The 20,357-nt window shown below is 43.7% G+C and overlaps 2 protein-coding genes across 4 annotated transcripts; both read left to right on the forward strand.

Moving 5' to 3' along the window:
- Window positions 1–494: 494 nt before the first annotated feature.
- Window positions 495–13,129, forward strand: rnf20 (ring finger protein 20, E3 ubiquitin protein ligase). 3 transcript variants are annotated; one of them, XM_080036143.1, is made up of 22 exons: window positions 495–570; window positions 904–1,072; window positions 1,388–1,456; window positions 1,563–1,661; window positions 1,755–1,902; window positions 2,205–2,396; window positions 2,511–2,626; window positions 3,219–3,365; window positions 3,742–3,816; window positions 3,951–4,070; window positions 5,009–5,188; window positions 5,278–5,413; window positions 6,530–6,651; window positions 6,795–6,951; window positions 7,248–7,557; window positions 8,810–8,927; window positions 9,481–9,630; window positions 9,723–9,935; window positions 10,327–10,452; window positions 10,633–10,773; window positions 10,949–11,053; window positions 12,411–13,129. In XM_080036143.1, exons 2-22 carry the CDS (start codon window positions 911–913, stop codon window positions 12,585–12,587), a joined length of 3,063 nt encoding a protein of 1,020 aa, XP_079892269.1. In that variant the 5' UTR covers window positions 495–570; window positions 904–910; the 3' UTR covers window positions 12,588–13,129. The 3 variants fall into 3 exon arrangements, with proteins under 3 accessions (XP_079892269.1, XP_079892268.1, XP_079892270.1); XM_080036142.1 differs by having other exon boundaries at window positions 496–570; window positions 901–1,072; XM_080036144.1 differs by having other exon boundaries at window positions 496–570; window positions 901–1,072; window positions 2,514–2,626.
- A 245-nt stretch (window positions 13,130–13,374) lies between these two features.
- LOC307256826 (uncharacterized protein) lies at window positions 13,375–20,310 on the forward strand. The gene is made up of 3 exons (XM_080035931.1): window positions 13,375–14,464; window positions 16,621–16,723; window positions 17,492–20,310. The coding sequence occupies exons 1-3, from the start codon at window positions 14,225–14,227 to the stop codon at window positions 17,845–17,847; spliced, it is 699 nt and encodes a 232-aa protein (XP_079892057.1). The 5' UTR covers window positions 13,375–14,224; the 3' UTR covers window positions 17,848–20,310.
- Window positions 20,311–20,357: the final 47 nt, after the last annotated feature.

Genomic DNA, 20,357 nt, shown 5'->3' on the forward strand with positions numbered 1-20,357 from the left:
TAGATAGATAGATAGATAGATAGATAGATAGATAGATAGATAGATAGATAGATAGATAGATAGATAGATAGATAGATAGGTAGGTAGGTAGGTAGGTAGGTAGGTAGGTAGGTAGGTAGGTAGGTAGGTAGGTAGGTAGGTAGGTAGGTAGGTAGATAGATTTGTATTACGTTGTTCAGTTTCTCCATGTTGCTGACTGATGCTAGTGCTGCAAGATGGCTATAAAATAAATTGTACTTTCCACAACAGACTGGTAGAATATGCAACATTTAATTACACACACTGAAGGATTAATATGCCTATAGGCCTACCATAATGAAGGCTGTGTGCATTCATTTCGACAGGAACCAGATAACAACATGAGCCCAACAGCCAGTTGTTTGTTTTTTGCGTGAATAAATGTTAGACAAAGAGTTCCCCTCCATGGCGGTAGGCGGCGCAGTGTCAGCTGAAGCTCGTCCGATAGACGATTGAGCTCGACAGCACTTCCGTTTCCGAGAGGCGAGAAGCCGCAACAACAACAGCGACAGACACATTCAGTTCATTATAAAACTCTTAACTTTAACTGCGGTAAGAAGTCGGTCAGGTGTGAATGATATTGACAATATAAGAAAGTAAATGCACTGCTCTGTCGGGTCTGAATCGAATTCCCCTCAGCGTCGACAGCATTTAAAGCTGGCGTTAGCACACGGCTAACGTTAGCCTAACGTTACACTGACTGATTGAATTAGCTTGCTCGGGGTTTAAACTGGGAAAAATCATTTATTTGTGTATTTGTCTCGACTTAACATCACTTAGCTAGACCAATAATGGTTAAAATAATCATGAAGGCATTTGTTTTGGACCACTTAACGTCTATAACGACATATTTGTAACAATGTAGCCTTTTCTTTAATCCAGCAGATCCAGGATGTCTGGACTGAAGCGTCCTGCTGACCCCAGCGGGTCCTCGTTCTCCGGTGCCCCCCCAGAGAAGCGCAGGGAGAGGGAGGGAGAGGACGGCGGTCCCGGTGTGAGCGCCGCCGCCACCGCGGTGGAGACAGTCATCAAACTGGGAGGGGTGTCCAGCTCAGTGAGTCCCCCCCTTTGATTTCACATTCTACAGCTAATACATCGATTCATAAACTTCACCCAAGAAGTGTGACGTCTGTTTGACTTGACTTTCCTTCTTGTGGTCGTGTTTGAATCCATTCAGGGCTCCTACAAATCCTTATAGAATCTTAAAATGCATTGAATTCATTCATCAAAAGATCAGGCCTCATAGTGTTAGAAATGTCTTAAATCAATCTTCCAAAGGTTTTTTAAAAAACAAGACATGGACAGTACAATTGTATTAATCTTTATTAAGTCGTGTTTTATACAAATGTTTTGTTTGTTTGTTTTTTAGGAAGAACAAGACATCAAAGCTCTCCAGGCCAAGAACCGAAAGTTGGGAGAATCCATCGATCAAAGACAGGTAAACTTCATTCACCAGCATCTAATAACTCCGACCAGCATGGGAAGGCTGCACGTATAAAATCTCTAACTATATCTATAACATCTCTTGACTTGTTGGTCTGCAGGTGATCGAGGATGAGTTGCGAGAGCGGATTGAGAGACTGGAGACCCGGCAGGCCACGGATGATGCCAGTCTGCTGATCCTCAACAGATATTGGAACCAGGTAAACAAGTCCAGACAAGAAAAAAAACATACTATGTGGAACATTAAAAATTTCTTAAGATTGGAAAATATGACTCCTTTCTCTCTCTTTCAGTTTGATGAAAACGTTCAGCTGACCGTCAGGCGTTACGACAGAGCAAGAAGTGAACCTGAGAAATCTGTGTCAGGCGAGGGACGGAACATGAAGCCGGGCACTCCAGAACCTGATGGAGACTCCAACCAGGAGAGGGCTAAGGACAGAGGTAAAGACTGAGCTGACCAGGGATACATTTATGTGTTTAACATTAGAGGTGTGAATCTTCACTGACCTCACGATTCGATTTGATCATGATTCACTATCAACGTTTCAAGTGCATGTTAATACTGCATGTGTTGCATCCTTTCTATAGTCCTGTACAGTGCACATGAATTCTCTTTCAGGGGAGACTCTTTAAGTATAAAAGGGAGCAATGCTTTCAGTATAAAAAGTAGCAGGTTGAACAAGTAGATCAAAAAAACCACTGGTCAAATCCAACTTCCGCTCTTTCCTTCTGTTGTCACTCAGGTCACCCGGGAGAGGCGGCCAACTCCTTCCTGGCCACGCTGGCTAGCAGCAGCAGTGAGGAGATGGAGGCGGAGCTTCAGGAGAGGGTGGAGTCCAGCATGAAGCAGGCCAATCACGTGGTGGAGATCTACGAGCGTCTGAGGGCCACCGTGGACCAACTGAAGGCAGAGCTGGACTCGGGAGCCAAAGGAGGTACGGTTATATGGAATAAGACAATGATGAGTTGGAGCTTGGGATGAAATCGATTTGGTAAGGAATATGTGCTCACATCCATACTAATGGGCACCTTGTCGCTTTTCCTCCTAGAAGGCAATCTGTGGCAGGTAGCGTCCAAACTGAACACCCTCCTGACCAGTGAAAACGAGCGGCTGCAGCAGGGCACTGATGACCTCAAGCAGAAGCACAGTCAAATGACCAGCGAGGTAAGTTATGTTCTCTCCTGATTCATGCTGCGTTCCTTTTACATTCAGAGGCCGGAACTGGGAGTGAAGTCACTTCTGAGTTGACTGCGTTCCAGTAGCACAAGTGGGAAATGACAAGAAACAAAGCATAAATATTTGCCTTTAGAAATCACATCGGGTTAGCCATTGTTGGCAAAAACCAGTTGATAACAAAGCTCTATGATGTATTTTGTGCATACTAATGTCCTAGTAACATATCTTATCAGAAGATGAGCAGAACGATGTGTACAGGTGATTTTAATTGTGACGCAATAAAAAAGAGCTCAAATGTTCTATTATCAAAGTGTTCACTGCTGTTCATGTGCTGATCAGCCGTCTTGAATGGTGAACTCTGGGTTGGCAATATACCATAGCAGTTACAAAAATGTCTTTTCCACTTGTTTAGTCTTCTTTATAAAAAAATGTTTAATGCCGCCCTGTTGGAGGGAGCCTGAGACTCAAGAGTTTCATTGACGGCTTAATTGTCGTGCACATGAAGAAAAAAAGTTTTTAACCATTGAAACAGCTAGTTCTAGTGTGTGGTAATAATACTTTTCCTTCTTGTCTGGTCCAGAACCGTCCTCTGGGCCGTGCAGCCAACAAAGCAGACCAGCGCATCAGTGAGCTGCAGCTTCTGATCGAGGAGCTGCAGTGGGACATGGAGAAGATCCGCCGCCGAGAAAACAGACTGAACGCACACCTCACCGAGATACTGGAGAGGGTGAGGACGCATTGTCCGTGTGTCCGTGTGTGTGTGTGTGTGTGTGTGTGTGTGTGTGTGTGTGTGTGTGTGTGTGTGTGTGTGTGTGTGTGTGTGTGTGTGTGTGTGTGTGTGTGTGTGTGTGTGTGTGTGTGTGTGTGTGTGTGTGTGTGTGTGTGTGTGACTGAACGCACACCTCACCGAGATACTGGAGAGGGTGAGGATGCAGTGTGTGTGTGTGTGACTGAACGCACACATCACAGAGATACTGGAGAGGGTGAGGACGCATTGTCCCTGTGTGTGTGTGTGTGTCTCCAAGTTTGTCCGAATAGCATGTGTGCAAATGTTGTGAGGTTCATATAAACTCTATTGTAACACTCTCTGTGATGTGTGACAGGTGAACAGCAAAGGCTATAAGGTGTGTGGAGAGGCCAGCAGCGTTTGTGGGACCATCACGATTAACAAGAGAAAGGTAGGCATTGTACAGTTTGCACTCTACACTTTTGGTTATTAGGACAAGGGCGTGGCTTGACTTCATTTTGTTTTGTTTTGTCATACCTTGCTCTTCATGCCCTTTTTTTTCTTTTCTTCCTCACTCCTTTCAAGTTTGAAGAAATGAACAGCGAGATGGATGAGAGCAGGGAGCTGGCCGACAACCGCTCCATTGAGCTGCAGAAGCTTCAGCAGGACCTACAGACTGTGCACCAGGAGAACAACAACATGAAGGTGATCTCCTGCTGCTCACAAACCATCCCTTTTGACTTTCATTTGGAAAAGACCCATTTATGCATGATAGTATTCTATGAATGATGGTGGCACACACATTCCTCACTTATCATGTTAGATAGGGTTGGGCAGTATCCGATTTTTCATACCTTCCTCAAATGTACCCCATTATACGACATTTCCGTTGGGTAATACCTATATCTTGTTCCTATCTTCTAGTATTTGTTTTAGTATATCAACTAACACTAGTATCTTTAAAAGATTACATTGAACTAATCACAATGAAGTTATCTGAACACATACTCAGTTTAACAGAACAGCACTTGGAACACATCACAATGTAACTCAATACAACCTGCCTTCCTAATAACAAAATCACTGCATGTGATTAATGTTTAGTATTTTAAGCTAGTTTATTACAGTATATTTAAGATGCTATACACAATGAAGCATCAGTTGCATTTTATTTTTGGACGTGTTGTTGGCCAATATTTTTTTTCTATTTATCCTTCTAAGAAGAGGCTGTCATGTGACATGATGAAGCAAAGCATGGATAAGCAAGTATAAATAGCTTTGTCCTTTTTTGACCGGTTCTTTATTTGTCAAATTAGGCTGACATAATTTACAGGAGTTTGGTCATCACTTGTATAGCATCAAACACAGGCCTTTGTGCTGGTGCTGGACATAGACACACACTCTTAAGGCCTTTTATTATATACATGCTCACATTACACAGCCGATTTCTTCATGACAGTAATTAAAGTAATACCAACGCTATTTTATTATACCCGGGGATACGCTATTACTGTGTTACCATCCAACACTAATGTAAGATCAGTGAATACTATACTCCTGTAACTTTAATTTGCTGCAGTGATAAAATACCCTACATCCTTTTTTTCCCTTGTCTCTGGTTCTCTTTGGTTCCTGCTGATCAGACGGAGCTGCTGAATCGAGCAGAAGGCGTGGTGAAGGAAACTTCAGAGTATCGCTGTCTGCAGTCTCAGTTCTCTGTGCTCTACAACGAGTCGCTGATCGTCAAGGCTCAGCTTGACGAGACACGCGGCCGTCTCAACACTACCAGGACGGCCAGGCTTCGACAGCTAGAGCACATGGAGGTGTGTGTGTGTGTGTGTGTGCGTGTGTGTCAGAGTCTGTATATGCGACCTCTTGCCCCTTACTTCCCCTCCCTCCTCTGTGTGTGTAGAATGATGAGGTGACTCTGCAGAGGAAGGTTCGCACAGAGGTGTTTCAGCTGGAGGACACACTGGCTCAGGTCAGGAAGGAGTACGAGATGCTGCGGATCGAATTTGAGCAGACTCTTGCTGCCAACGAGCAAGCAGGTAACCAACGGGGTTTGGTGCATGGATTGTACCGATAGGGCAATACAACTAATGCTGGGCTTACACTACACGACTTTTAAAAGACTTTGAAAAGACTGAAGACTGAAACCCTCTTACATCTGAAGACAATCAACTCACACCTGAAGACAACTAGTCATTAGTTTTCAGGCACAGAGTGAGATTTTGAAAAGACACAGGGTCTCATATTGCAAGACTACAACTAGATTCCTTTTGAGATTAATATTATTTCCGCAAACGCGATAGTGATTATTTAATTAGAAAAAGGTTAATTCAATATTCCGAGCGGGGGACTTCCTTTAGTTATTTGACCATCTTTATTTGCTGATCTCGTCCCCCAATAACTTTAACTCCTAACCCTGTATTTGATGGTAAAGTGTTACGGTTGCGCGGCTGTCAGCCTGGTTCTCCCGCCGAGGCTTCAAGGAAAAAGTGTCCGAAATAAGTGCCTGCACAGGCGGACACAGGTCGCGACTAATGCGGCTCCTCCTGCGTCGTGCTTGGTGCATGCGAGAGTGTGACAGTGTTTACGTCATTTTGCTTGAGCCAACCCCTTAAGACTAACGATAATATCAAACCTGTTTGATAATGTCGGAACGTCAAGACGGGAAGAAGACTGGCTGAAATCAGGTCGGATGACCACCTTACACCAAACGACTGAGATTACGCGCGCGCGCCACAACTCCAGCACGACTTCTGTGATTTCAGTCCGACATTGGAAGATTGTCCGCGACTGTCAAATCGCGTGAAAAGTCGTGTAGTGTAAGCCCAGCATTAGAGCGCTTTCACACCGCACATGCCCAGTGAAGTAACATTCTCAAGTGGCTTATGCCGCTACATTTTGGTTCACTTAACCAACTGAATCAGACCAGATTTAACGATAGGTGTGAAAGAGAACCGAAACCTTCGGAAAAACGAACCAATGTATCACTCTCACATCTAGCTTGAACCAAAGACGTGGACGAGGAGGGAACTATTGGGTGTGAAAGTGTGAAAGGTTCACATCAAACCAAACCAAACTAATTCCAAATGACTTATCTGTTCTCTCTTTTCTCCCACCCTTCCTCTCCAATCCCTATCTCTATCTCTCACTCTCAGGGCCTATCAACAGAGAGATGCGTCACCTGATCAGCACGCTGCAGACCCACAACCAGCAGATGAAGGGAGAAGTGGTCAAATTCAAGATCAGGCTGAGAGAGACGCAAACTGAGCTCCACCAGGTACAGTAGATTAGAAATGGTGGCGAATATAACTCATCTATTGACTACTCGCCAGCAACATGAACGAAATAGCTCTAGTGACACAAAGCGGAACATAACAGCACATGCCACTGACCCCCCCCATTCATCTGTTGTCTCTTCAGGTGCGCTCCTCAAAGGGCAACGCCATCCTCCAGTCCCAGTCCAGCACGGAGATGGACGTGAAGGATGAGACCACCTCTCCTTCCACCCCAACCGTCTCTGGGGAACCTGGGATCAAGACGGAGCATGACAACGGCTCCTCCACACCCAGCAGCACTGGTAACTGACACCCAGTTGACTTGCTATTAGTCATTAGTCATTTCTCAGCCGAGCTAAGGGTCTAAGGGAAGAGGGTGTCATACTGTATGGAATGTGAAGCCCACTGAGGCAAATGTCTATTTGTGATATTGGGCTATAAAAATAAAACTGATTTGATTTGACTTGATTAGTTAAATTTCAATTAGAATATTAACAACTGAAGTAGATTTGTTTTTCCTCATTTCACATTGTTCTTATAATAAGTATTGAGATATATTTAGGACTGTCCTGTTCAAGCTCACTTTTTCTTCCCTCAGGAGCCTCTGTGAAAGCGGAGCCTGGAACAGAGCTAGAAGCAACACCAAAAGAGGAGGAAAAAGATGAGAAGAAAGACAAGGAGGAAAAGAAAGACAAGGACGTTGTAAAGAAGGAGGAGAAAGACCGAGAGAAGGAGAAGGAGAGAGAGAGGCCGACTCGCAGCGGAGGCAGCAGCAGTGTGATAAAGGAGGAGAAGGAGAAGCCAGGCAGCAGCCAACCGGAGGAGACCCCCGGGGAGCGTCTGGCTGTGGTGGGAGGGTCCAAGAGGAAAGAGATGGAGCAGCTCAAGATAGTCAGAGCCGAACTCAAGTAAGCGGCATGAAAGGAAGTTGGGTTTTATTTAAGGTGGTGTTATGGTGGTGCTAATTAAATGAATGAATGAATGAATGATTTATTTCAAATATGCAACAACAATACAATATTAAAAATGCACTGATAAGGCCGCCAAGCACTCTATAAAAATGCCACAACATATTTGAAAAGGGGTGGGAAGAAGTAAAAACTTGTTCAATCCCACCCCACTTCTTTAAACAATATTAACAGGTCATAAATCAAAATAAACTACCAAATAGATGAAGTTAATGAAACCGTTGTCCATGTGCTCCCTCAGCGAGTACATTTTCTGACCGATATTTTTTGCCCCTTGACCTCAATTTTCAGTGTATTCCGGGGGATTTGATTGTAACATAATATAAGATAAGATGAACTGAACTGTTACATAGAGTGGACATTTTGGACATTGTGCAGCAGCCATTAAGGGAAAAAAACCACAACAATTCAGATCACAACAAACAACACAGCAAGATCCCTAAAGCACCTATAGAGTAAACAAAGAAAACATACATTCATAACACCACTCCCTTAATAAATAACATAAGTAAATAAATAAATAATTGTTGAAACAAATAGAGATCCTTGCAGGTCCAACCTGATATCCTCCTTTTCTTACCTACTGCTAGTTTTATCAACAAAGAGACAAATTCATTTCAAGTCGAGGGACTCTAAAGCTCCTCCCAGAAGGCAGTTGCTAATACCCAGCATGTAGAACTAGGTGTGGGTCATTCATTATTCTGTTGTCTGCTTATCTTAGGGTAGCCAGTTCTTAGATAGACTGTTAGGATTGGTGCTGACTTAGTCCATGCAGTCTGCTTTGCCCTGATGTTTTTAAAGAAATCATACATCCTCCACAGTGGCAGAAGAATATGCTTCATTCCAACGCCTTTTTCTGAAAACATTTGTTGTTTTGTTTTTGTTGATGCTTCTGATTCCGTAAGTCAGTTTCAGGCTCTTAATAAAATGACATTTGTCTGTCTGAGCCACAACTCATGTGAAAGAACTTTACCAGTCTTATGTTTCTGAATCACCATCACATGATATATAGGAAACTCTTGTCTCAGTATAAGGCAGTTCAACAAAACATGTTATCACTGAGAAATGGGTGAATAGGCCTGACTGCCTCCTCTTTACAGAAACAATGAACAAAGCCATAACTGTTTTCTTCCCTGCATGGTGATGTTTAGGACTTGAGTTGATAGTTTTGTTAAAGTCTCTTGTTTTGCAGGAAAGCCCAGGAGTCCCAGAGGGAGATGAAGCTGCTGCTGGACATGTACCGCTCAGCACCAAAGGAGCAGAGGGACAAAGTCCAACTCATGGCTGCAGAGAAGAAGTCCAAGTCAGAGGTGATCAACATCATACACACTAGACAGCAGAGTCACCTACACACAGGCATTGACTTACACAAGTGAACATGGTCGTAGCAGTTCAGCTGCTAATCCATTGGCCCATGTTGAGAAAACAGTCCGTGCCGTGAACAATTGCACAGCGCTGTGCGTGCAGCGGCATGACCATATAGAGAGGTACAGCACACTGTGATGACAATGTGAGATGTGGTTAAAAAGAAACCCTGCTGAAACAGCACGTTCAGATCGCTGCAGAGCCAACCAAAACAGCCTGCAGGGCTCACCTCCTAATGCGCGTACATAAGTATTTGACACTCTGGAATCCTTTAACAAAACTATCCGAAATTGTAACAAGATATCAGAAAAGACGGAAAAGCAGAATATGTCCCCTTTTAAATATGTGTTTCCTATGGAAGTTTGTGTTTAAATGTAAAAGAGTATCAAGTCCTGGGTCCATTTGATACAAGTTAAAAACGTTATTTATAGATTTTGTGCTACAGTGATAATTATCAAAAGGTGTTACTGTCCCATATTAACTAACTGTTGGTTCCAGGGCGAGGAGCTGCGGCAGAGGCTTAGGGAGCTGGAGGAGAGGGAGAGGAGGGAGGGCAAGAAAATGGCCGACGAAGAGGCTCTGAGGAAGATCCGCTCTGTGGAGGAGCAGATCGATATCCTCAACAAGAAGCTCTCTATAGCAAAACAGGTGTGTGGGCTACTCTTTAAATAATTTGTTTTATTCACACACAAACACACAAGCGCTTTGGCTCATTGACACTCCCCACTCTCTCTGTGCAGGAGGAGGACGCGCTGCTGAGCGAGATGGACGTGACGGGCCAGGCCTTCGAGGACATGCAGGAACAGAACATCCGTCTTATGCAACAGCTCCGAGAGAAAGACGATGCCAACTTCAAGCTGATGAGCGAGCGCATCAAGTCCAACCAGATCCACAAGCTGCTCAAGGAGGAGAAGGAGGAGCTGGCAGACCAACTGCTCACCTTAAAAACTCAGGTGAGCCGCCCCAGCACTGCCAGAAGTGGAAATTCTGAGGATAGGACCATTTGTAATTGCTGATTTTGTGAAGCAAACACATTTAAATCAAAGTGAGAACTATCTACAGTACTTTCTTTGAATCCTCCTCTGAGATATATTCAATAACAAAAAGGCAGCTATTCCAGTTTTTTAGTAAAATGGCTCAGAAGAAGAAGTCTTTTCAGTACACACTGTCCAATCTGCTCTACACTATTACTTTTGTGTGTGTTTGCTTCTATTTGTTTGCACAATTTCCTGTTTGTCGTCATCTCCCAAAACAAATACACTTTGTCTCCTAGCTTGGATGCCTCTCCTTTTTCTCAGCATTATTTCCTTATCATAATTGTTTGGAATTGTGCCCGTTTGATAGGTGGATGCCCAGCTCCAGGTGGTGAGGAAGCTGGAGGAAAAGGAGCGCCTCCTGCAGGGCACCATCAGCACTGCAGAGAGAGAGCTGGCCCTCCGGACACAAGCTTTGGACATGAACAAACGCAAGGTAACGCAGCGTTCGGTCATAAGAAGTCAAATTAACCTCAAAATAGCTGAGCTACGGGTCAAGAACTTCAGTCTTAACATATAGATATGCACTTCCTAAGTAACACAATCACACACTGTATACATAGAGGTTTGTACTCCCATTGATGAAGCATTCAAACTTGTTGCTGTCTTCCTCCAGGCTCAGGACTCTGCCTTGCTGTCGGAGGAGGTGCGTACTCAGCTGGAGCAGGTGCAGCAGAGGCTCAAACTGGTCAGAGAGGAAGTGGTGGAGAACAGCATCTCCAGGGAGAAAGAGTCCTTCAACGCCCGACGAGCACAGGTAACTACGCACACTTATAAACACATACTAGAAGTTAATACACTCAAGTTTCAAAACGCGCATGAGCTAAGAAAGGCAAGACACTGTCCATACAAACAACTGCATCCACTGACGCCATTTTGAAGAGTTAAGAGTTTTTGAAGACATTCCCTTACAGCTGTTAACTGTGTTTCAGGAGGACATCTCCAAACTCAGAAGAAAGATCGAGAAGGCCAAGAAACCAGCCGAGAAAATCAGCAACGGAGACGACATCCTAAATGAAGAAATCAATGACTATAAGGTCGGTTTTTGTGGTACAAAATGTTGGAGACTTTCTGTTTACACTCATCCTGCTTCAGTGCTCGGGGTCTATGGCACATGACGTTTCAGTCGGCTCAGTTAAACTCTGGAGGGTTGACTCTTTTGGTGAATTCTATTTCACAGATCTACTATCCTTTTCAGATTCTGGGTTCATTACAATTTACTATACATCGATGCATTTTTTTTTTTGCATGGGTATCTCATTCATAAGAGCACCTCACTTCATATTTTTATGACATATGCTTATTTTCTTTCTTGCTCCGAGTTGTAATTCGAAAATTGACAACACTGTCATGTCTGTATGCTAAATATGAAGCTACAGCCAGCAGATGGTTAGCTGGAAGTTACAGGTCCTAACCAAGAAATCACTTTGCACAGAGCCGGGCTAGCTGTTTCCCCCTATTCCCAGTATTTGTGCTAAGCTAAGCTAATCAGTTTCTGGCTGCAACTTTATATATAACGTATAGACACAAGAACGGAATCAATCTGCAAGAAAACAAATGACCGTCTTTCCCAAAGTGTCGAAAACTGCTCGAAAATACGTGCTTGAAATGGTTAACGTAAAACACAAATCTGACGGCAAACCAAAGTCTGGACTCAACCTCACAGTCCTTGATATGAACACCTGAGGTGTGACATCACATCAGGCATGTCCAGGTCTGCCTTCGTACCATTAAAAGCAAACACACACACACACACACACACACACACACACACACACACACACACACACACACACACACACCAGGATGCCGCCGGGACTGAAGGCTGTTTGTTATGTAAATGGGCCGTTTTGTTGAACCAGAGAAATCTTTCATCACTTTGATTTCCCGCTAAAATGAGACCAGCTGTCAGTGTGATCACGCTCTTTTGACAGCAACACAGAAGAACATTCAAAATCCTGACCAACTGCGCAAAGACTCCACACCACACATTAAATGAGTTTAAGCTCAAACAGAAACCTAAATGGATCATGCTCAGATATTTTTTTTAATTTGGTCATACATTTCTGTGCAGGTTAACAAAAATAATGAGGGGGTCCAAATGCTCTCATCTCACACGCTGCCCACCCTGCGAGCTCTGTGCGTCAGCTGTCCTCTCTGGACTTTTCATGGTCTTGATAATCAGTCACGGCCACATCAGGGTTATACTCAGCCTTCATATCATGTGGCGGGTTGCTGGTGAAGGACAGTCCAGCTTGAAGATATATATATTGCCTCCTCTCATTAGTAAAACCATTCAGCGTGGGACAGAAATGGCTTCTTGGTTATATGTTCAAACCATTCCCTACCCCCCCTCCATCTCATCTTATCATTCTCTCTCTCTTTCCCCCCCAGGCCCGTTTAACATGTCCGTGCTGCAACTCTCGGGTGAAGGACGCCGTACTCACCAAGTGCTTCCACGTCTTCTGCTTCGAGTGCGTCAAAACACGCTACGACACACGCCAGAGGAAGTGCCCCAAGTGCAACGCCGCCTTCGGAGCCAACGATTTCCATCGCATTTACATCGGCTGAAATCCAAGCTTCCCTCCCCAAAGAAAGAAGGCTCAATATAAAAATCCTGCAGTATTTTTTAAAAAAAAATGCTGCCCAGCCCCGGGACAAATACTGACCACTCTGAAACAGGTGTCACACTGTTGGTGTGATATCTCTGGATGATGTAGGGGGGCCCCTGTGATGCTCTGAACTTGAAAACTCTCATTTCTATTTTTTTTTTTGTCTCATCCCATTCCTGTGCGTTTTCAGATACCGGTTTCAGCAATTATGTCGAGAAATGAGATTTTGCCGGTTTGCATCACATACTGAGGTTTTGTGGTGCATGTTGGAAAACAGTACAATACAATTTAGAAAAAAAATGTAAAAAATAAAAAAAGGTTAGCACAGTGAGAAAACAAAGTGGATGTAGATGATGAGTGTGTTTGTACATATTGTATTTCATTATTGTTTCAATTTTATATTTGGCAGCTGCCCTCTCCTTGCTTCAACCTGTCCTGAAATCTTTAAACGCCTGACTTGACGATTTGTACATGCTCTTTTACTAGTTATTAAACTGTCATCTGAACAGTCCAGCTTCTGCCTCCATTTCACTATTTTGATTTTCGATTATTTACTTATTTTCAATCCCTGTGAAAGATAATAGTATTTAACCTGGAACTTTAAAGCACAGGTCCCCAAAGTTAAGTAGATCTGTATTTACAGTATAGTGGGTTATCCGTGTGCAGAGCGCCTTCCTCCTCCTCCCCCCTCCCTGTAGATGTAGACGTGTTTGCACCGTTTGCACACTGGGAAACTGTCTGTCGTTAGAAACGTTGGGAGGAAGGGAGCGTCATGCGGGAGCAGTGACAAGAGGAGGTTTTTTTTCTATTAAAGCTTGTGCAACGTAATCCATCGGAACATTTGATGCAAACGCGCGGAGACAAAGGAACACCAAACTCGCCCGTTGTGTGGAGCTCAGCGCTGTGAAATAAGAGGATTTGGGAGACTCGTGGTCGGCTCAACGTCATTGCGTTTTTACCCAATTTTTCCCCTTTTTACGCAAAAAAAACTGCAACAAGGAGAAAAAAAACTTTTTGTGGAGATATTTCTATGCCATATCTTTTTATGAACTACTACCTTTCTTTATCCTTTGCATATTGACTGATGGTCACTATATCTTGACCACTGTCCGACCCTAAGCCTCTAACAGTTTCTTACCAAATATAGACACTGTTAATGCTGGAGTGTCCTTGGCGGAGCGGAACGGTCCCAGATTGGGTATTTGCAAGCGCTGCCAAAGTTTATAATTAAATACTCGGATCATTTCGAGTGGTTAGGGGTTTTAACACAATTAACACATTTGTTTGCAATTTGCAAATTGGACTCTCGAATCCAATTGGCGTGTTTGTCAATTTTAGAAGACCTTCTCGTGTATTTTTTTATTACCGCCTATTGTGAATTGGGCTGCTGCATGTTGATTTAAACGCGCTCCGTATAGCCAATGACTGCTCTCAACAGAAGCCATTTTTAAGTCTGTTGATTTACTGCCTTGAGTCATTCAACACGAGCCTCTCGACCTGCTCTGGGGCTACGGCGTTAACCTGTACCTCGTTTCATTTTCATTAGGCTATTCTGTTCCTCTTTTCTTTTCTTTTTTTGTTCTCCAATCGCCAACAATGACTTTTCGTGCGTCTGGGTGCGGCGCTAGTGGATGTGCCATGCCTCGCTTTTCCTTCTCCATCTGTGTGCTGTTGGTGCTCGTGGGCTGGGCTGGAGCTGAGGCGGAGCAGGCCAAGCCGACGAGTGCACCGCCAGCGACGGTCACCCTCGCTACTCTGGTCGTGGGAACCTGCCAGGAGCTCCAGCGGTACGCCGAGTCGGTGTTCGGAAGCGGCGTGATCCGGTCAGCTTCTGAGGTAGAGAAGAGGGAGGGAGGATGTGTGCACCCACAAGGCTATACTGTTTTTCCCTCTCCCTGCACCAGGAAGTGGCACCACACTTTCCTCTTTTTCCTTAATTCTTAATAATAATAATTCTACTGGGTGTTTTGGTCTAACGTCACTGTTTGCTCTTTCACTATTCTTCTTGATCAATATAACTCCTGTGCCTTTTTTATGAACACTAATTTCTCCCAACTGCTAACTCCTGTCATGTCTCTCCTCCATCCATGTGTCCTCCTCACCCTTCACACACATTCCATCTTCCCCATGCCCCTCAACTTGTTAATCTCTCCCCTGATCCCCTCATCTTCTCTGCCCTAATTTTCACTTCTTCTTATATCCATGCATCTCTCTCTCACACACACACAAATACACACACACACTTTTCTGTCCTCCCCTGCTTCCATTCTTGCTGTGGCTCCCCTTTTCCCCAGAGTGCAGTGTTGTATCTTGAGTCAATGCTTGGTCAGGACAACGTCTATTCGGTGGCCATGGTAAGAAAAAAAACTATCCGGTTGTCTCCCATCTCTATAGCACTGCCCCTTAAGAACGGGCCCTGTCATTATGTGGCTCTGTTTTGCACATGTCACTCCCATAGTTAGTGCAGGGAGTATAGGATGCATGCCTGTGGTTGAAGCAGCATATGTGTGTTTTATTTTCTATGCAGTGGCAATTTTGCATGAGGCGCCACATGATAGTCCCATTCCTTGTGAGCTTGTAGTGATACCATTGTTGTATAAGTGCTGGCAACTGTAGGCTGGAATAGTTCCATCTGCCGTGTGACTCAGTTGGTAGCTCCGAAGGTAAAATGTGGTGTGTGTGCATGATCTTTATACAAGTCACAGAAAAGTAGATTTATGAAAGCCTTATTCTAGTGAGATAATCCAGTTTAAATGGAGGAGGGGAACATTAGGGATCAAATTGAAACCTCAAGGCCGAAGATCTGCACTGTGCATCGGTTTTACTCCCAATAAATTCAACGTGGCGGAGCAACATTATCTCCAAGGTCTCTGTCGGACAAGGTTGTTGTGTTAAATTTACTGGGAGCTGTCAGTACAGAGTGCAGATGCATTGTGAAAATCTTGTCCTCAGTTCCTCTTTTTTTTTATTTGGATCGAGCGCTGGTAAAAGTTTTTTATTCTTGGGATTTGCACCCTCTATACAGTGTTTTGAATTCAGAAATGGAATGCTCTGGTCAACTGTAAGGCATTAATGAGATTGCAACAAGTAAAATGAAGTAGAACAATAAAGTAAATGTAACTTTCGTCTGTTTTGGAAGCTCACAAAAAGGCAAAATGCCATTTTGCTTTTTGAATAAAGAACGTGAAATAATATATGGGATTTTTTTTTTGCCTAAAAGTAAGGGTCTGTGGCTACACCAGCCTGCTTTTTGCCGCCTCACTTAAATATTTAAAGTATGAGTCATAGGTTGGGAACACTGGGCCAGCCTTATGATACCGAACAGAGCAGGTGTGTTTTTTGTCAGTTGATTTACACATGCGCTGACATAGAGTGACAGATGCTTGACACTCACTCTGGCTCACTGGACAAGCCCCCACATATGTGCCAATGTGAAGCGCAACAGGTGCAGATAAGATACTTGTCCAACTTACTGAGGCTACCCTTGACCTTGCCTGACGAGGTCAGTGTGTGTGTCTGTTTGGCTGTGTGTGTGTGTGTGTGCGTGCTATGCGCGTGTGCGTGCGTGTGTGTGGGTGGCGAGTCGACAACTGTACAGGAATAGAGAGGTGCACCGTCCAGCTGTCACTCGCATGCACAACTGCTTGTCCAAGTCAACAATACAGTGCTTCTTCTATGTCTTACGGTGCAGCACATAGTCTTTAAGAGCTGATGAGTCTTTACTTGTATTTGTGTCGTGATTTAAATCCGCACAAGCAGACTGTAAATAGCAGTCTTGCCGTGCCATTACATAAAGCAGAATCATCACAATTACACTGTATGTGCCTGTGCATCTGAGCCACGAGGACATGTTTAGGTTGGCTGAGTCTGTAGCCTATCTCTTCTCTGCATGATGAATAGTGCGACCAGAATGCTGCCTCTCTTCATTGTTGCCTCGTATGATAATAACAAAGTGAATTTTGTTTCCACCCCCTCCTCCTCCTACATTACAGTTTTTTGAGATGGTGATCCGTTTCCTGGCTGAAGGAGCTGCCAGCGGCCTGAACGTCATCGCTGTTTACGTCACAGAGATCCTCAGGGTTACAGGATTCGATGGTGGGTAACATGAGGCGTGTGTGTGTGTGTGTGTGTGCACCTGTGTGTGTGTAGGGGTGGGTCGATGTGTGTTAATTCTTCGATGTGTGCTCCACCTTTTCCTGCCTGTGTGTGTATGCAAATTGTCTGCTGGAGAGTAACCCTGCGTTCCAAATGCCATACTCTTCCTATTTGCTTTTCTACATACTACAGCTGGAAATAAAAAGTATACCGTAAGCATGCAGTATGCACACAATTTGGACATACTTTTACTTATTTATTTCATCCTAACATTGCGCCTTGAACTTGCCTTTTCATTATATATCTGCTGCATCGCTGCTTGTTTACACATGGAGGCTCTGTTGAGGTGATACTTTATAACTTCCGCTGTTCAATGGATTGTGGGTCAGATTCACCTTAAAAGAATGCTGATTTCCACAATAAAATTCCAGATGGGATGTAGGGCATCTGGGTATTTTTAAGTATGCTGCATCTGCTGACCACATGTTTAATTTGGGACATCCTAAATTCTCTCTTAAGAAGCGGGGAAGTGTATGGGTAATGGAACACATAGTATAGGAGAGGATCTGTGGAGTTTTTAGGTAGGAGGGAAAGTATGCAGACTTGCCTCTGCCTTAGGCTATTTATCTGTGCCACTCCTTTTTTTCTTTTTTAAAAGCGAGTGTTTGCAACTACTGTTGCTTCCTGGGTAACACAGGCAGGTATTTATGAGCTTTAATCCACATGACAATATGCCCCTAAAACTGGATTTTCCTTTTACCTCCACAGTTGCAGTAACATTGCCCCTCTTCACTCCGGAGGGCGTGGCAGCCATCGCCCAGTGGGGTCTGCTGGCCCTGATAGGCTACTTTGTGCTGACGGTGGTTCTGCGTGTGGTGATTTGCATGACGAGGCGCGTGTTCTGGGTGGTGAAATCAGTCCTGGCCCTGTGGCTCTTCGGACTGATCGCCACAGACAAGACGGCGGCGGCGGACACCACAGCGGTGCGACTGGGAGGCCTGGTGCTGGGCTGCGTCCTCCTCAACCTGCTCACTGCTGGCTCCGAAAAGACTTGTACTGTGGAGAACCGGCTGAGCGGACTGGAGGGCAGGCTGAAGGCCGTAGAGAAGAGGAAAGGGGATTAAAGGGGAGTTAAGATGGACAGAGGTGTTGGTAATGCCTAATGTCGCTGAGAAAAAAATATTAACACTGCTGGTTTTCTGTACGTGTGTCAAAGTATTGTGGGAAATAAAGTAATCTCTGGGATTTTTAATCAGAAAAGCTTTTTTTCCTTTTTTGCCTTCAGAAAAAGTACCTAAATAATTAAACTACATGGTGTTTTTACAATGATCAAAAAAGTGTAAGCCTCTGACATACAAAGGTAAAGGCTACAGTAGTGTGCACAGAGGATTGGATAATTCCACAAATAAGACTAAATAAAACCGTCCTCTTTCTCTATCGTCGTTTCTACAAATCAAGACAACGTTTTACACAATTTTTCAATTGAATAAGACAAAGAGTTTACAGACAGTGTTGTTTGTTTTGCTCTGTGAACCTGTACTAAGGCAAAACAGTGCTTGGAGCTAAATGCTAATATCAGGGTGCTGCTAACATGCTGGTGAAAGTGGGGGTTATCCCAATGTTCCAAGGGCTCAATGTTTCCAGAATAACATGGCCTCAAATGGGACCTTTTTAATAATGTCATATATATATTTTTTTTTATAAAATACAGTTGTAAAGTAAACAACACTGACTTGATATGCTGTGTTAACTTTACCTGATTTACTCATCTTTATAGGCCTACCACTCGGTTGAGTTATGTTGTGCATAAGGTAAAAACAATGCTCCCATTTTCACTGTCCTTTAAATAGTATGTCTTTTCAGTCCACCTTCTTCTAGGACGTAAGCAACAACAATTTAATTCATGACCATAGACAGTACAGTCTGCAAATCTAATGGCAAAGTACTGGATAGAATCAAAACTTTGACCTGCTGGTGGTGCTAACAGGAAAAGGCATTAGCATTCCTCTTTTGGGAACCATTTATCTCATGCTCCTTTCATAGCACGGCAGCCAGCCAGTAGCCTACTAGAAATGGGTACTCAGGGTGGCTTAGAACTTTTAGAAAATACTGAAATAATGCAGAATCTTAGCCAGCCAATGTCAGCTTTTGATGTCTCAATTTGACGTCACCAAAACCAACTTTGTATCTTCAACCCAGGCTGACCCATGTGGCCTCCGTAGCTCCTTTTCTTCTTTAGCCTGATTAGACACTGCTCGGTCAGCTGGAAGCTTTTCAGATTCTCTGTTAACACACCAACTATCCTCACACTCCCCCACTCCACTGCCACTCCAGTCGAGTGGAACAACCTGACCTCACTGACAGAATTATAATTCCCGCTAGCAGCAAAAAAACTCACTTCCCCCTCCTACACTTTGTTCTGGTGGAGTGCCAAGTGGGGCAGTCATGAATCAACACTGAAACTAAGTGTTAGGTTTCACTGTATCATCAGCTTAATATATAGAGCCATGACTATGTGATTCTAGACCTTCATGGATTTCCACAATGATTTTTTGATGGTAATCTTTTGGTAAAAATAAACGACCTGATAGGAAAATGTTCTGAATTCACAGAGGATGTGTGTGGAAATAGAGCATTCAACTTTGAAGCTGATATGATCAATATCTCTTTATGAAAAGAATGGACCAAAATGTTTTTTTTTTACCTTTTTACTGACGAAAGCACACAGAATGATCTGTATGACTGCAGTTTCTCTCAGATCTTCATAGCTTTTTATAGCGTTGCCTTTTAACTTTCAAGTTTTTCCGGCACCAACTTCACTGTTTTGATTCAGTCCCACAGTGTCATTTTTCACTTGAAAAAGCCCAGAGGAAGAAGATCAAGGCACGACTTCAAATAAATGCAAATGCACTGCAAGTCTATTGCAAGTGTAAATAAGCAAAGTAAAGTCTGCTATCGAGGGCGCTATGACAACTTAAAAGTGCAATAATACTGTATGCCATTGTGATCAGAACTCCGAAGTAAGTCGACGAGAAAAAAATTATAAAGAATAAACAAACAATTGACCAATTTGTACTTTGACCTCGGTACAAGTTGACCTTGTTCTGTTGCAAACGGACTGGTATGTTGATGTTGATGAAATGTCATCTAAACATCCAAACGCAACAGTAAAAGATATAAACTATAAAAACATGTCATAATCTATACACTTTAATCATTCTGCATGATACTCCTTTGAATAAATTGAAAGGTCAAAATCTCCAAATCTATCCGTCTGTCAGGCATGCCTCAAATGTATTCCCCCTTATATAACCAGGATGTGGTTTAAGTGGGAGGAGATTTCCAGGATCACTGATGGTAACAAATGTGTCTCCAAAGTATTGCTTATTGTCTCGTGCAACAAGAGGATTTACGACTATGTAGTTTTTCTTTAAAACACATAAAAAGGCCCAGCCGTACTTCAACTTCTGCTCGCTTGAGTTTCTCATGTGAACCGGTTGGTGTGGTGGGAAAGAATTTACGTGCTTGGGCAAGCTTCTGGCTGTGTGTGCCAGGGACGTGTTGTGTGGGTGGGTGCTGCTTGTAGTGTACATTGTGTGTGTGTGTGTGTGTGTGTGTGTGTGTGTGTGTGTGT

The sequence above is a fragment of the Ammodytes marinus genome, assembly GCF_949987685.1.
Source record: "Ammodytes marinus genome assembly, chromosome: 10".
Lineage (NCBI taxonomy): Eukaryota > Metazoa > Chordata > Actinopteri > Uranoscopiformes > Ammodytidae > Ammodytes > Ammodytes marinus.

Bases quoted from the DNA above. Each gene is read 5' to 3' on its own strand.
- rnf20 (XM_080036143.1), top strand. From the start codon at position 911: ATGTCTGGACTGAAGCGTCCTGCTGACCCCAGCGGGTCCTCGTTCTCC. The intron at 1,662-1,754 runs GTAAACAAGTCC...TCTCTCTTTCAG, and splicing joins TCAACAGATATTGGAACCAG to TTTGATGAAAACGTTCAGCT. The intron at 1,903-2,204 runs GTAAAGACTGAG...GTTGTCACTCAG, and splicing joins GGAGAGGGCTAAGGACAGAG to GTCACCCGGGAGAGGCGGCC.
- LOC307256826 (XM_080035931.1), top strand. From the start codon at position 14,225: ATGACTTTTCGTGCGTCTGGGTGCGGCGCTAGTGGATGTGCCATGCCT. The intron at 14,465-16,620 runs GTAGAGAAGAGG...CCTACATTACAG, and splicing joins TGATCCGGTCAGCTTCTGAG to TTTTTTGAGATGGTGATCCG. The intron at 16,724-17,491 runs GTGGGTAACATG...TTACCTCCACAG, and splicing joins CAGGGTTACAGGATTCGATG to TTGCAGTAACATTGCCCCTC.